At 40.6% G+C, this 13,384-nt stretch overlaps 1 protein-coding gene across 2 annotated transcripts in view; it reads left to right on the plus strand.

Moving 5' to 3' along the window:
- Positions 1-11,693, plus strand: part of BUB1B (BUB1 mitotic checkpoint serine/threonine kinase B) — a 29,753-nt gene extending 18,060 nt beyond the window's left edge. For both annotated transcript variants that reach the window (XM_035110977.2, XM_035110988.2), the window contains 8 exons: positions 211-362; positions 1,142-1,285; positions 2,591-2,700; positions 4,193-4,354; positions 5,666-5,799; positions 6,614-6,785; positions 7,246-7,352; positions 10,864-11,693. In XM_035110977.2, the coding sequence (XP_034966868.2) occupies positions 211-362; positions 1,142-1,285; positions 2,591-2,700; positions 4,193-4,354; positions 5,666-5,799; positions 6,614-6,785; positions 7,246-7,352; positions 10,864-11,026 (1,144 nt within the window). In that variant the 3' untranslated portion in view covers positions 11,027-11,693. The remainder of the gene's footprint in view (positions 1-210; positions 363-1,141; positions 1,286-2,590; positions 2,701-4,192; positions 4,355-5,665; positions 5,800-6,613; positions 6,786-7,245; positions 7,353-10,863) is intronic.
- The last annotated feature ends 1,691 nt before the right edge of the window (positions 11,694-13,384 follow it).

Raw genomic sequence — 13,384 nt, forward strand, 5'->3', positions numbered from 1 at the left:
TAGGACAATTTTGAATGAATATTGAAGCACCTGTTAATACTTTCTTTAAAAATTGAACTAGTGCATTTCTATTTATGCTTTATATGATGCTTTTGAAACTTCTTTTCATTAAAGGGATATGATCTTAAACTGTTGCATTATGAATTGTCAAGGGAGTCTGAATAAATTTGTCACATGTAAATCTTAATATCTTTCCCCAATTATGTATAGCCCAATTATGGAGGCAAGTCAGGAAGATACCGCATCTTCAGCATCTTCATGTTCCCCTACACAAATCTCTAAATTTCAACAAATCCCAGAGAAGCTGGAGTTGGCTCATACCTCAACTGATGAACTTGTCAGTGATGTTGAAAATGGCTCTAGTGAGTATGCTGCTGATAGCTTGCTTTCTTCCTCCAGGTTCTTTACAAATGACCATAGGGAGTGGGTGGTGCTGTGGTCTAAACCACTGAGCCTCTTGGGCTTGTCAATCAGAAGGTTGGCAGTTCAAATCCACCCAATGGGGTGAGCTCCCGTTGCTTTGCCACAGCTTTCTGCCAACCTAGCAGTTCAAAAGCATACTAGTGCAAGTAGATAAATAGGTACCACTGTGGTGGGAAGGTAAATGGTGTTTCCGTGCGCTCTGGCTTCCGTCACGGTGTTCTGTTGCGGCAGAAGTGGTTTAGTCATGCTGGCCACATGACCCGGAAAGCTGTCTGTGGACAAACACTGGCTCCCTCAGCTTGAAAAGTGAGATGAGCGGCGCACCCTTTGGCTGGACTTAACCGTCCAGGGGTCCTTTACCTTTTTACCTTTACCTTTATAAATGACCGATAGAACAATAAATATTTTTATCTAAATGATTGACAGTGTTTGGTATGGGGTATATCCTACAGCTTTATCAAATGACAGTGAAAAATCAGCTAAAGCTAGCAAGTAGTGTAAGCAGAGGTTAAAAGAGAAATGATCTTAAGTGTTAAGGCAGAAAAGGCAGAACTGATTCTAGAATAAAAATATTTAAATTGCTTGAATGATTGAATTTTGAGAATGTCTTTGGAAATAATAGAAATACTAATATTTTCAATAGGGGAGGGATGCCCATGCAGTCCTTATCAATAGTTGTAACTTGTAACTGATAGTTTTGCTTGTTTGCCTGTTTTAGGTTACTCTCCTGACGGGCTGTGGAATGCCGAGCGGCGCAAACAACTGTTGCAACCTTTTTCAGACTTGTTGACAAAGTCTCCTGACTTTAAATTGGAGGCTCAGCCTATGCCTTGGATGGAGCTAGGAAAAGAAGTTCATATTGGTAAAGATGATTAGATTTTTTTTTTGCTAGAATTCTTTTTATATTTGAAATATAAAAAATGCACACACACACAAGCTCTCAAACCAGTATGCTTTATTTTCCCACCTAGTTCACCTTGCTTGGTCTCATAATGCTGCTGTGTGGAAGAATAAAGGTAAAGGGACCCCTGACCATTAGGTCCAGTCGTGACCGACTCTGGGGTTGCGCGCTCATCTCGCATTATTGGCCGAGGGAGCCGGCGTATAGCTTCCAGGTCATGTGGCCAGCATGACAAAGCCGCTTCTGGCAAACCAGAGCAGCACATGGAAACGCCGTTTACCTTCCCGCTGTAGCGGTTCCTATTCATCTACTTGCATTTTGACGTGCTTTCGAACTGCTAGGTTGGCAGGAGCTGGGACCAAGCAACGGGAGCTCACCCCGTCACAGGGATTCGAACCGCCGACCTTCCGATCAGCAAGCCCTAGGCTCAGTGGTTTAATAGTTGTCAGTAAACTTTGTAGTCTCATGAATATTTCATAAGCCTAGCTTGTGGTATCTTGAATTTGGACTACTTATTTGCTTTAACTAGTATTTTCTTATGTAACACTAGCTGCCTTGTACTTGGCATTGTTCGGAAATTCTAAGAAATACCAAAACTAGTACAGTTTTGAAAGGTGAAGCCTCCAGCTTTGAAGCAAAATTGTATCCAAGCAGACAAAAGCCTGCTCTTTGAGCTTAGGAACCAAAATGTAAAGTTTGGTTACAATATCTTAAGAGGTATCCAAAGGCATAGAGAACACTTGGGCCATTTTCCAAAATACATAGTAGATAAGCAAAGCGAGCTGTACCTGTCTGAATTAATTTAAAAAACATATGACAGCACCTGTCAATTCTGGGCAGGAATTTGATGTCATGGTAAGACAATATATGTCAGGGAAAACATTTTGGCTTGCCAGATAGAATGACCCCCCCTTCCATCTCCTCCACATGTGGTTCTGTAGGTTCTTTCCCCTCCCCAAAGCCTTTTTTTGGGGGGAGCCACATTGTGCAAGTGGAAGTCCTTGCACAGTGCTTCTGCTGGTGGGACTCATTAGTTGACTCCTGCCCATTGTGAGGCAGTGATTGAAAAGTATATTATTTACACATTTGTAGAAAGGGGTGGATGATCTTATCTATGATTCACACTTCAGGTTTGAAAACATTAAAGGCAACAGAAGTCAGCTTTCTTAAATTTTTATTATCTATATTGTAGAAGGTTCTCTCCAGAGGTTGTTTTCAATATGTAGTGGTCATGATTACTTCAGTCTTAAAATTCTGTTTCAACAGGGAGTGTGAAATACTGTATCACTCAGGAGCATCTGATCAGTGAAGGTGACAAGCTGTTTTCTGCTGTAACAGCCAGCTGTGCAGATGAAGAAAATACATTTTTAATAAAGGTATATAAGTGTCCTCCTTACAGTTCACCCAACTCCACAATATCTTCACTACTCCTTTATCAATCCCCTTCATCTTTTTGCTTGACTTGCGTTGGGGCCCTCTTATTTCTCTTCTGAATTTCAATTTGTTGAAATCCCCAAGGTAGCTCCCAAATTAGGAACAAAAATACACAATAAAATGTTGCTGTGTTGATATTATAAAGTACCTTAAATTTACAGCAGCATAAAAGCAGAAAGGCACCATAAAACCAACTTTGAAATGTAAGGGCATAGCCTATCCAAAGAGCAGCAGTTATAAAAATCCGTAAGTTCAGTTCAGCTAATAGCATGTGAGAATAAAACTGTATTAACCTGGTGTCCATAACAGACTTCATACCAGTTGGAAGTTTTATTGGGAAGGCACTTCAACAACACAGGTTTTATAGTGCAGAAGGTCTTATCCTTGATCACCTATGGTTAATGTGCTTGGTTCCTTTTCTTTTTTTCTTGACTTCTTGGGGTTTTATAATGTTTAAATGATATACTATTTCTGCCATGTGCTGTTTTTACTAGTTATTATCTTATACCCAGGTGGCGCTGTGGTTAAACCACTGAGCCTAGGGCTTGCTGATCAGAAGGTCAGCGGTTCGATTCCCTGTGACGGGGTGAGCTCCCGTTGCTTGGTCCCAGCTCCTGCCAACCTAGCAGTTCGAAAGCACGTCAAAATGCAAGTAGATAAATAGGAACCGCTACAGCGGGAAGGTAAACGGCGTTTCCATGTGCTGCTCTGGTTTGCCAGAAACGGCTTTGTCATGCTGGCCACATGACCTGGAAGCTATACGCCGGCTCCCTCGGCCAATAATGCGAGATGAGCGCGCAACCCCAGAGTCGGTCACGACTGGACCTAATGGTCAGGGGTACCTTTACCTTTACCTTTATCTTATATTTAGTATTCTGAATGGGCTCTCTCATGCTATTGAAGGCTTGCTTGTTCCAGACATTACTGGTAGTGGTGTGTGTGGAAAACAGCTTTTAGCAGTTTAATTTAAATAAGTAATATAGCATAACTTTACTTTTGCAGGTTTTAATGAGGAGTCCTCGTGTGCTTTGATTTCTCTTTTTGTTTACCGTTTTCCTGCATCTCCATGAAGGGGAACATTCTAGTTCAAGTCCTTTATAACTTCTCTGTAAGATGTTTAGGTTGGGATGGGGCACTTTGCATTCACATCTCTTCCATACTGCTTTGGTGGAGCTGTGCTGTGTTATCCAATATAAGTTGTATTGGCAGTAATTCCAGAGCACATTGTGTAAGCATGGATGTCGCTGGGTGAGATGACAGTATAAAAATGGCCTTGCTAGTTATGCTGTGAGGCCTGTCATCTCAACTCAGGATTTTAATCTGCTGCATAGAGGCTGCCATCCAGCACAGAAGTCACCTGGATTCCGTGTGAACAATCATTAAGGTCAATGGTGCAGTTTCAACTATAGGTATTTTTATTTTCCTTCTGTTTAGGTGCATTCAGAACCTCTGCCATGGGACTTCTATATCACGCTGAAACTCCAAGAGCGTCTAGGCACTGAGTTTGATCAGAGCTTTAATGCAAACTTCTCTTGTTTCTTATACCACAATGGCTGTGTGACTCTGCACAAGGGGATAAGTGATGTTACTGTCCAGGTCAGTGTGGATAACCCTAGTATGATGGGCAGAGTTGAGGTGCATATTGAAAATGATTCTAAAAATGTTGGTTTCACTTATTCTTCCCCCCTCTGGCCATGTGAGCATAGACACAACTGTGTGAAGAAATGTTTACTATGAACTAGGCAGTGCATAGACAGAGCTGGAAGCCATCTTTAGTTTTCCCCACCAAGTGATTACAGGAGTCCCCCCCCCCCCATATCCCTACCATGACTAAGCTGGAGGAACTGCAGCAACAGCATATTCTTCTGTTTATCCCTGCCTCCAATTCCTTTCCTGTCTCCCGTCACCTCCCATTTGCCTTTGTTTAAAGTGCAAGTCTGCTGTGGTTGGGCAGAAAGTCACCTCATTATTTGCATCAAGTACGATGTGCAACTTGGATGGTGCCATATAAATAAATCCCTCGGTTTACAGTTTGCATCTTCAAGCAATACAGTGCAGGAAAAAGCCAAGCAGGACTTGTATGTGAGAATCAATCCTAAGTTGCAGGTGATATATGCATCTTCTTGGCATTGTTTTCTGGCACTCTTGAGATTTTCCACGCTTGTGATCTAGAGTATGACCGTAACCTCAATTGTACCAAAGCACATTGCTATAATGTTGAGTGGTTTCAGAGTCATATAGTTAATAATGCAGACAACTGGGAAACACTGGCCTGTGAGCGCTCCAGTTGGAGAACAGCCTTTACCAAAGGTGTCATGGGCTTTGAAGGCACTCAATCTCAGGGCACAAGGGAGAAACATGCTAAGAGGAAGGCACGCTTGGCAAATCCACACCGTGATCAACTCCCGCCCAGAAACCAATGTCCCCATTGTGGAAGGACGTGTGGATCCAGAATTGGCCTCCACAGTCACTTATGGACCCATTGTTAAAACTGTGTTTATGGAAGACAATCTTACTCGGATACGAGTGAACGCCAAAGAAGAAGAATGCAGATCCCTCTGCCCCCAGCTAGTAGAATGCTTATGCTTATGCATGAACTCAAACGCTTCCAGTATAACTTGTGCTAAATGGTTTAAAGTACATGTTTCTGTTTAAATAATCTACCCAGAGTCTTGGTCATATAAATGTGGAAAAGTATAAGAGACTTGATTTATCAATGGGATCACTTAGTTGAGTAAGGGGAAGCTAATCTTGAGTCCTTATAATACACATTATGCTTGCTATTTTCTATGTTTTGACAAAATCACCCTCCTCAAGCCCAATAGGTTCCCACCTATGAACTAAAGTACCTGCTTGGACCATGACGGCATAGTACTGCAATAGCTTATGTTGCTCTTTCCTTCTCAGGATATGATTCATACCCTGCCCCAAGAAGAAGTCATGTTGATTGTCAACAATCTTCTAGAAGTGGTGGAGAAATTACACAGAGTGGAGATAGTCCATGGAAATCTGCATCCAAGGACACTATTCTTGGGAGACAGGTTGGCTGCTCCTTTCCAGTGACCCCATACCCCACGCCTTGGGCTTTGTGCTTTCTAAAGTTAATCCTGAATTGATACAAGTCATTTGGATGGGGATAGGTGGGAGGAGAATGTGTTCAGATGGTTGGAATTTTAAATGTAGGATGTTTGTTTTGTACTAGTGCTGTGAGTAAATAGAATATGCAGAGTATTAATATTATTATTAATATACTGTATCATTACAGTATCATAATGTAGAAAGTTGTTGATAGTAAAGCTTTGTTGATTCTATTTTTGTCCTACCTTTCTTTGAGGTTTCTAAGCAGCTTGTTGACCTGGCTGAATCTTTCAGTAGCCTTTGATGGTCTCGATCATAAATATGTAGCTATACTATGTGCTTACTTCTACAAGTACCAAGGGGGTGTTGGCTTTCAAATGTAGGAATTGTAGCAGAAATGGTCCTATACTGGTTGATGCCAACAGAGGGTGAGATTCCAATTATTCTATAGTCTGTAATGATGTGTTCTTATAGGGAAAAAGCTAACATTGGTTAAGTGTACTTGCACTAATGCAATAGGACTTCTTCCTTCAACTCCTTCTCCCAAACCTCTGGAGAAGATTTTACGGGGCAAATAAGAGGACAGAAGAAGGAGCAGAAACGTGTTTTTCATCCACAGTAATTATACACTGAGAACTATAATATAATAATTTGCTGTCAGTGTAAACTCCTTTAAGTACCAGTTCTTAAGACAAACACTAGAGGGAGTTAGCAGCATAGCGAAGTGCAAGTGCAATGGAGCATTCAACAAACTTGTGGTCACAAATCTTTCCTCAGAATTTGCAAATCGAATGCTGTTGCTGAGACCACCAGTGCTCTGAAAATAGTGGATTTCTCCCACAGCTTAGATCTGCAGCTGCAGCCAGCAGTGAATTCACTAAAAAGTTTTCCAATAGCTCAGACCCAGAACGGGCAACAGATCCTTGATGAAAAATCACTTCCTCACCAGGTAAATACATATATCTGTAGAAAAAAATTATTGATAGTCCTTGGCCATTATGAAAAATCAGATGTGCTGACATTTTATGTAGGTGGCATGTAGTCTAGATTTGTGGAGCTGTTTGCACAAACCATGCAAGACTTTGACATGGGAACACCCCTTTCACCTCAGTCTTCCTTTTTTCTATTGGCTAAAAGAAGGTGGCAGCCTACTTCTCCTGTTGTGTTATTCCCATGTGCAGCTAATTGCCACTATTTGCTTTTTTATATTTTATTTGAAAGAATTGTTTTCTAAAAAAAAATTCTTGCATCACTTACTGGAAGACCCCATGATGACTTATCGTAGAAGCTGATAATGGTATTTCTGGAGTAGTTTTCAAATTGTTTTACTGTGCAACTTAAATGATGATGGGTGTTAAAACTGCAGGTGAGGACAGTACCAAGTCTGACTAATGATGTTGTGGTTTTAGGTGGACTTGCTTGGCATTGCAGACACAATACATCTAATATTGTTTCGGGAGCCCATGAAAGTTTATCAGGAGAAAGGCCACTGGAAAACGATGAGAGACTTATCTCAGTAAGTATTAGACAGACAAGCAAATACTATTTTAGTTCTATCTCCTCTTTATTGTCTGGTTCTGATTCATAGTTGTAGAAGTGACAACATCTGCCAGCTAATGGTATGTGCATGTTTGAATTAGGGCTACATTTATTGATCAGTTGATGAACAGAGAAAATTGCAGGCTCCATCTGCACTGTATAGTTAAAGTACCGTAATATCATACCACTTTAAACAGCAATGGCTTTCCCAAAGAACACTGAGAAGTGTGGTTAAGGGTGCTGAGAGTTGTTAGGAGATCCCTATTCCCCAACTATTTATATTGTAAAGTGGTGAGGGATGCTAACAGGTCTTGAGGGAGGCGAAGGGATACCAATGTAGCTGCGCAACTGAATTTCAAGCCAATTTAATGTTTGATTTTCTGGAGCAAATTCATAGCCACACCACAGCTACATTCTGGGTCAGGTATGGCCAACATATTTAGCTTGGAAGCCAAGGTTGCAGAGGCCAGACATCAGCTGTGATACCATTGCTTCTCTGTTTCCCAATGCCCTATACCCAGGGATGAGGAACCTGTGGCCCTCCAGATGATATCAGCCAATATAGCCAATGGTCAGGGATGATGTGTTGGAGATCTTAGGTGAGATACCCACGAAGTGGAAGTTGCCCCCCGTTCTAGTCACCACATAGAGATAGCTTAAGGTCCAAAATTGTTAACCACTGCAGAAGATCAAGCTTCAGTTTTGGACATTGCTGTATACATACAGCTTGTAGGCATTTCAGATACATCTATAGGCAAGTAGGAAGTGTTTCTTTGCTCCAGCAATTCAAGACATAACACAGACTCCAACTCATATACAGCACTCACTGACTCGCCTAACTTATAAATATGGCACTGGGCCATTGCCATAGCAAACTGACTTGGCTGACCTTGCGCCTGCTAACTTGTCTCAGACATGGAATGATATGTGTTTTAGATCTGTAGCATACCAATCTTTTCTCTGAAGGAGGAATGTTAACTTTTGTATACTGTACTGGGCTGGCTGACTCTGATGGGAATTGAACATCCATAGGGCTTCAGAATGGTGAAGGCTGCCCAAGAGAGTGATCTTCTGTGCAATGTTTACCAATCAACTTATCCTGTCTCTTTATTATATTTTGCTTTTAATCCCCTACATAAGTAGAATCAAGGGGGTATATAGATGGTTGTTTGATGCAAATTGACGCCTTTCCTTTTTACTGTCAACCATCCTGGCAATTCCTGTTTAAGTCTGTTCCAATGCAGAAGAAAATCTGTTGCACTTTATGTGCTCTAAAGAGTTGGAACAAAGCTGCCTTTTTATAGCCATCTGCTTTTATAGATGGGCTTAATATAGATAGTTTTACATCAGCAGCAGTTCTTCATGGAGCTGGCTCATGGTGTGGGTGTGATGGGTTTGCAAGGAGCAGTATATTCAGTGCCTGCTTACGTTGATTGGAAGGTTCAGAATATTGCAGAAAAAGAGATACCTTTGCCAAAAGTGTTTGTGTATGTATGCAGGAACTCCTTGTTCCTGTTCTTAAATTGAATCTTAAATTACGTAGATAGAAGATTTCCAGATAGGCAAAACTGACTAAGGTGTTTCAGTTAACACTTAACACTCTGTCTAGGCAAGCCTGGTTCTCTAAAATACAGATATTAAACACATTTGCACTACATGGGGTTTGCAGCTGCTGGTGTTGTTACGCTTTTTGTTTCAACTTGTTTCATTCCTGGTCCTTGGGTGAGGTTTTTCTTGAGAAGCTGGTAGGAGGAATGCTTTAGGTCAGGGGTGAGAAAGCTGTAACCTTCCAGATGCTGTTGGACATCAACCCCAGCCAGCATGATCAATGATCAGGGATGGTGAGGGTTGTAGCCCAGCACTTCTGGAGCATTCATAGAATAGAATCATAGAATCATATAGTTGGAAGAGACCACAAGGGCCATCCAGTCCAACCCCCTGCCAAGCAGGAAACACCATCAAAGCATTCCTGACATATGCCTGTCAAGCCTCTGCTTAAATACCTCCAAAGAAGGAGACTCCACCACACTCCTTGGTAGCAAATTCGACTGCCGAACAGCTCTTACTGTCAGGAAGTTCTTCCTAATGTTTAGGTGGAATATTCTTTCTTGTAGTTTGAATCCATTGCTCCGTGTCCGCTTCTCTGGAGCAGCAGAAAACAACCTTTCTCCCTCCTCTATATGACATCCTTTTATATATTTGAACATGACTCATAGGTTCCCCATTCCTACTTGATTTCTTGTGCAAAGCTTTATACTGAATGTTATCATGTCCTCAAAGATTTCCAGTGCTGCTGTTTAAGCAGGAAAGCTGTAGGCTGACAAAGTTGAGTGATCAAATATCAACTAATATTTGCCAAATTGCATTCCATGCAAAAGATTGTTGGATTAAGCACAACTATATTTTCCATTTTAAAGGTGGATGGTCAGTACTTGGCATTTACTATCTATGAAATTAGAATGGAGATCTCTGCATGCCTGTAGCATTAAAGCAAACAAACTTTCTAAAGAGCTGTGTATATATACTATTGCTTTTGAAACATGGCAGAATATTAATAACCAGACGTAAAGTTCAAATTCCATTACACAATGCACATATCTTATAAGCAAGTCTGAATTATGTTGCACTACTCCAAGTAGACTCCTGCCCACCTAGCAGTTCGAAAGCACGTCAAAGTGCAAGTAGATAAATAGGTACCGCTTCGGCGGGAAGGTAAACGGCGTTTCCGTGCACTGCTCTGGTTCGCCAGAAGCGGCTTAGACATGCTGGCCATATGACCTGGAAGCAGTCTGCGGACAAACGCTGGCTCCCTTGGCCTATAGAGCGAGATGAGCGCCGCAACCCCAGAGTCATCCGCGACTGGACCTAATGGTTAGGGGTACCTTTACCTTCTCTGTGAGTAGACATCTTGAATTAATGAAGCATGTGAATGCAAATGTGGGGTTGGCTTTTTTAGCCAGTGAAAATTATTACAGTATGACTCTTGTACACAACCAGTACACTTTTTAAAAAATGTTGGTTAACAGGTAAAAGGTGCATTGCAAGAGGCAAGAGCTGCAGTGAATATATACCTCCTTGGAGTTATTTGTCTTCAACTGGGCCTGCCCTCTGGGTAAACAAACTGAGTGAAGCAATATGGCATAATGAAGCAAACAGTAAAGAGTGAGCAAGTTTTTCAGCTTGTAGCTCTGTATTAGTTACTGGCAACTAGCTGGTTTTTAGTCCCAGGTGATCTGCAGTAAGTTTCAAATTTGCCACATTCAGTCAGTGTACAGTTTACAGTATTACTGTAAATATTACTGTAAATTATGTTCTAAAATTTGTGTTAAAAGTTGTAGGCTAGAAATTTAATAATTTTATCTACTCTTAACTATGGACTCAAAATATCATTTTCAGTGAAAATTGAGAGATTGACATATAAGCAAGAATCCTCAAGCATCCATGTATGTGACATTTTGAATGAAAATTACTTTCCTATCTGGTTTTAGGTCTGCTGGCAGTGACTTGTGGAGTAAATTCTTTGAAAGAATTCTAAACGCAAAAGGCGAGTCTACTGTGCCTCTGCTGAGAGAGCTAAGACAAGAACTGAGTGCTGCATTTCAGTTCTTCCCCAGTGATCCCTCGGCAAATCTGGAACCTCTTCTGACTTAGAGGATATACCCTTCTAAGACCACCCCGTTTTTCTACACCCCTCCTTGCTTCACTCTCTCTCACCTCCCCAAGCACAAGTGAGAGTTCTTGCTTGATCTTCTTTTACTTTGAGGTGTACAGTGTATAAACAGTTGAAATACTGCTTGCATTTATTTCTTCATGTCTTTGTAAAAGTACGTTTGTAAAAGATGCCTTACTTACATGTACAGTTCATCTATTCTTTGGAGGTACCCCTCTGTGCCACATTAAAGCTTCCTTGTGTACAGCTGCTAAAATGTCTGTTAAATATTGTTTCATAGCAGCTTGAATTCTTTATCCTTGCATTCTTATAAATACGTGGCCTGTTCTGTCCACTCCTTGTAAACACCTTTCAATAAAACTATGTTGTGCTCACCTGTATTCAGCCACTTGGATTTCAGAATTTGTCACCTGGTTGCTGAGGCTATTGGTTTTTTGTGACTTACAATGGGATGAAATGTTATGCTGCTGGTGGCTCTTGCAACAATTTGCTTTGCCTGTTTGTTTGTTTTTAAGTATTTTTTTATTTGCCAGTTTATTTTGAGTAGGCACAGCAACTAAAAGTGTGTTTGAGCTGTAACAAAATTCAAGAACTGAAATATCAGGACTTAAGTTAAAACTAGATATAATAATTGTTTACATAATTAATGGTGAGGTTGGTTTTTTATTTAAGTAAATAGCAACTGAGGGGTGTAACCTCTGCTCCTGTAGTTACTGTTTACAGTGGGAAGTAAACCCATATTGGTGCTAAATGGGAACTCTCTCCTAAAGCAAATAGCACAGTGGGGTGTGTGTGTGTGCTGAGCTACAGCAGAAGCAGTGGGATCCCTATGACTGCTATTCTGCATAGGTAAAAATGATTTTCAGTCTGCGGAGAGCATTCCACTTCCCATTATATATGCTTTTGGTTCAGTGGCTTGATTAACACAACACTAAGGCAATGGTCTTGGGCAGTTCACAACATAAAAATACAAGATCTACAGATGAAGTTCAGTATACAAATTTAATAAATTACATTCCACAGACAACAAGTTAACCATAACTTGTCATCTGGGCAGCCCAGGACCTCCACACACTGCCCAGGCTTGCACTCCATGGAAGATAACTTCAGTGCTGCCAACACAGTGGTTTGACTTCACCACCAGAGACGCAATCATTGCATCTTGAGACAGACAGATGCTGATTCCAACAACAATTAACTTTAAAAATTGGTGTCTTTGTTTGCTTTTTTCACACTTTCCTCACTTTTTTCCTTATGCATTATATCTTTTAGTTTACAAGCCTGTAGGCAAGGACTGTTTTCTTTTAATTGCTGCAAGCAACTCTGGGAGTTGTTTTTTAAGTAACATTTTTGGAAAATCTAATAAAAATAACAGAATTTTCAATATAAGAGTAAAGAAAGTAGAATACATAATGTAAAATAGCAAGAAAGAAGATCCAGTACATATCTAAAGACAGAAGGTGACACCAGGATTTTCACAGTATCGCCTTTCCCATGCATACAAGGTGACATGTGTAATTTGTACATTTGTAATTTGTTGTAATTGGTCTGCATTGACATAGGAAACAAAATTCCATCAAGGTACTTGGAAGGAGTCCAGTTTTGCTATTACATTTATAGCTCTAATATGCCAAGTTCTTTTTCTAGAAATGTGATGTTCCAAGTGTTATGTAACCAAGACGAAACATGAAGATTGGACAGCATTTTCCATTTTTGTGCATCTACCAAATAAAAGGTTAAGTCTTTAAATTTAATGCCATCATTTGCACCCTCAAATAAAGGAGTACTACTTGTGGAGGAAACTGAATAGGTTCCTTAAGAATATCTGATATTTCTTTAAACATTTTCGTCTAAAAAGAGCTTGCTACTGGACACACTCCTGGGTGTCTCTGGCTGTAGAGCATGTTACATATTTATTATAAGCAAATAAAGGAAGAAATAGCCTCAATAAGAAATTACATACCACTTAGCAATCCACAAACAACTTACAGCCATTAGGTGACTAATTAAGTGAAAAAAGGTTAGAAACAAAGGTTGCCAGTTTTTTTCCTAACTAGACCCCTGTGCCCTCAATGGGCTGGCAAACTTTTGTGCGCTGCTGCTTTACTGCCCATAACAGCCAGTTCATTGGGTAACATGAGCAGGTGCTCATGTTGGTTCCCATGCCCTATAATCACCCCAGCCTCTGCACATTGTGTGGTCATTAAAGGCGCAGGAGGAGAAGGCCAAGCAGGTCAATTGGTGAGACTAGCCTTAAAAGTTGCAGCAGAAAAAGGAAATTCAGCAACTAACTTTGTTGTTATTATTAAACAACTATCTGACTTTAATAAGACATCTGA

The sequence above is a fragment of the Zootoca vivipara genome, chromosome 1, assembly GCF_963506605.1.
Source record: "Zootoca vivipara chromosome 1, rZooViv1.1, whole genome shotgun sequence".
NCBI classification, from domain to species: domain Eukaryota; kingdom Metazoa; phylum Chordata; class Lepidosauria; order Squamata; family Lacertidae; genus Zootoca; species Zootoca vivipara.